The 1,995-nt window shown below is 40.2% G+C and overlaps 1 protein-coding gene across 1 annotated transcript; it reads left to right on the top strand.

Moving 5' to 3' along the window:
- The first annotated feature begins 230 nt into the window (after positions 1-230).
- LOC131166967 (uncharacterized) lies at positions 231-1,789 on the top strand. Its single transcript, XM_058125665.1, has 2 exons — positions 231-669; positions 1,190-1,789. Exons 1-2 carry the CDS (start codon positions 539-541, stop codon positions 1,521-1,523), a joined length of 465 nt encoding a protein of 154 aa, XP_057981648.1. The 5' UTR covers positions 231-538; the 3' UTR covers positions 1,524-1,789.
- The last annotated feature ends 206 nt before the right edge of the window (positions 1,790-1,995 follow it).

Here is a 1,995-nt window from a genome sequence, read left to right on the forward strand (position 1 = left end):
GAAAATAAGACGAAATTGAAGCGTACGATGGGCAAGAATAAAGAAACCCCACCCTCGGGGACACAACTGTCATTTTGCATATTCTAATTTTTAAGGTTCACAATTCACGCCTCTCTCTCTCTCTCTCTCTCTCTCTCTCTCTCTCTAACTGAAAACGACTGCAAGCAACCTATGGTCTACCTCTGCATATACAGCACCCCTTATATATATATAAAATAAATATAAAATATGATAATCTATACATACATAATATATATATATATATATATATTTATAGGGATTCATACACCGACTCATCAAACCATAACTCTTCTTCTTCTTCTTCTTCCCCTTCTTTATATGCAGTACTCTTAATTTATGGCTTCTTGGGATGATCATCAGTTGGGTTGGGTTGGGTGAATTTCCTCTCTCTCTCTCTCTCTCTCTCTCTCTCTCTCTCTCTCTCTCTCTCTCTTTGTGGGTTTATTCTGAAATATAGAGATCATCATCGATCAATTGAAGGAAGGCGGCGGAGGTGAATGATATCATAGATCAACAGATGGAAATGATGGATCATCATCATCATGAGGCCAGTGGTGGTACTTACACGGTGTGTTGCATGTGCGGCGATGTGGGCTTCCCCGACAAACTCTTCCGCTGCAACAAATGCAGCCACAGATTCCAGCATTTGTATGCCTCCTTTTTATTTCTTTTCTCATCCTACCTCGTCCTCAATCATCAATCATCATCATCCATATGATCACTCCCTTCATCATTCTTATCATCATCATCATGATCATCACAGACCGCCACCATCATCATCAAGATATCTATATATATATATATATATATATATATTCACATATATATGCATGTATGTATGTGTGTGTGCAGATGTAGGTACCCATCTTAATAAATCAACGTTCACCACCCCCCAACAACAACCACCACCAGCACCACCCACCGCCTCCATGATGGATTCCATATATTATATATTGAATCGAGAGATCGAACATCTTCATCCTAGCTTGGCCCTTTACTACTTACTACAATTACCACACGCCATGATTACCTCGATCTATCCACAAACATGCTTCAATTCTACTGTGCTATATATATTGTTACATATTTTAATTGATCCTATAATATGTATTAGTTTGATGCATGTGCATATATATATATATATATATATATATATGTATGTGTGTAGGTATTGCAGCAACTACTACGGGGAATCAGCGGAGCCGATCGAGGTGTGCGATTGGTGCCAAAGCGAGGAGAGAAATGCATTCAGGCACGCCGGCGGCGGTTCTAATTCCAAGAAATCTGCGGCGGCGGCGGGGGGGCATGAAGGCGGAGTGAGCAGGAGATCAGAGTACTCATCGGGGGACAGGATTAAGCAACACCATCATAATAATAGTAATAATAATAATAATAATCAGAGTGATCATCAGAAGGCGGGAAGGAACAATCCAGGTGGGGGTGCACCTTCCCCCCGCCCAACGACACGAAGGTACAAGCTTCTTAAGGATGTCATGTGTTGATTATTCCTCTACTCCATCAATTATCCAACCTCCTGCTCCATCCTCCCCACTAGCTACTCGATCTGTCCATATATATATCTATATATATATAGTTATGTAAGTTGGGTGTTTCTTCTTTCGAGTTTCTTTCTTTCTCTTGCGCTTTTCTTTTTGGGAACTTTTTTTCCCAAATGTTTTTTGCCTTTTGGCTTGCTGTTTTCTTTTGGGTCAACGTTTCAGCAACTTGTTTATAATGATGAAAATAAAGAAACTCTGCTTGTGTTGCCTTTTCCTCGCATTAATTTCAATCTGATGCTTAATTTAAAGATGGCTCTGTGCATATATATATATATATATATATATATATATATATATATAAAATAGGTTTTGGAGGGGGAAGGGGTGTGGGGTTTCTTTGAATGATGTATTTTGATGAGGGGGTAAGCCAGGGGCGAAGGGAGTTGAGGAGAGAAGGGGGGGTGGGGGGGGGGGG

Source organism: Malania oleifera, chromosome 10 (assembly GCF_029873635.1).
Source record: "Malania oleifera isolate guangnan ecotype guangnan chromosome 10, ASM2987363v1, whole genome shotgun sequence".
Classification (NCBI taxonomy): Eukaryota; Viridiplantae; Streptophyta; class Magnoliopsida; order Santalales; family Ximeniaceae; genus Malania; species Malania oleifera.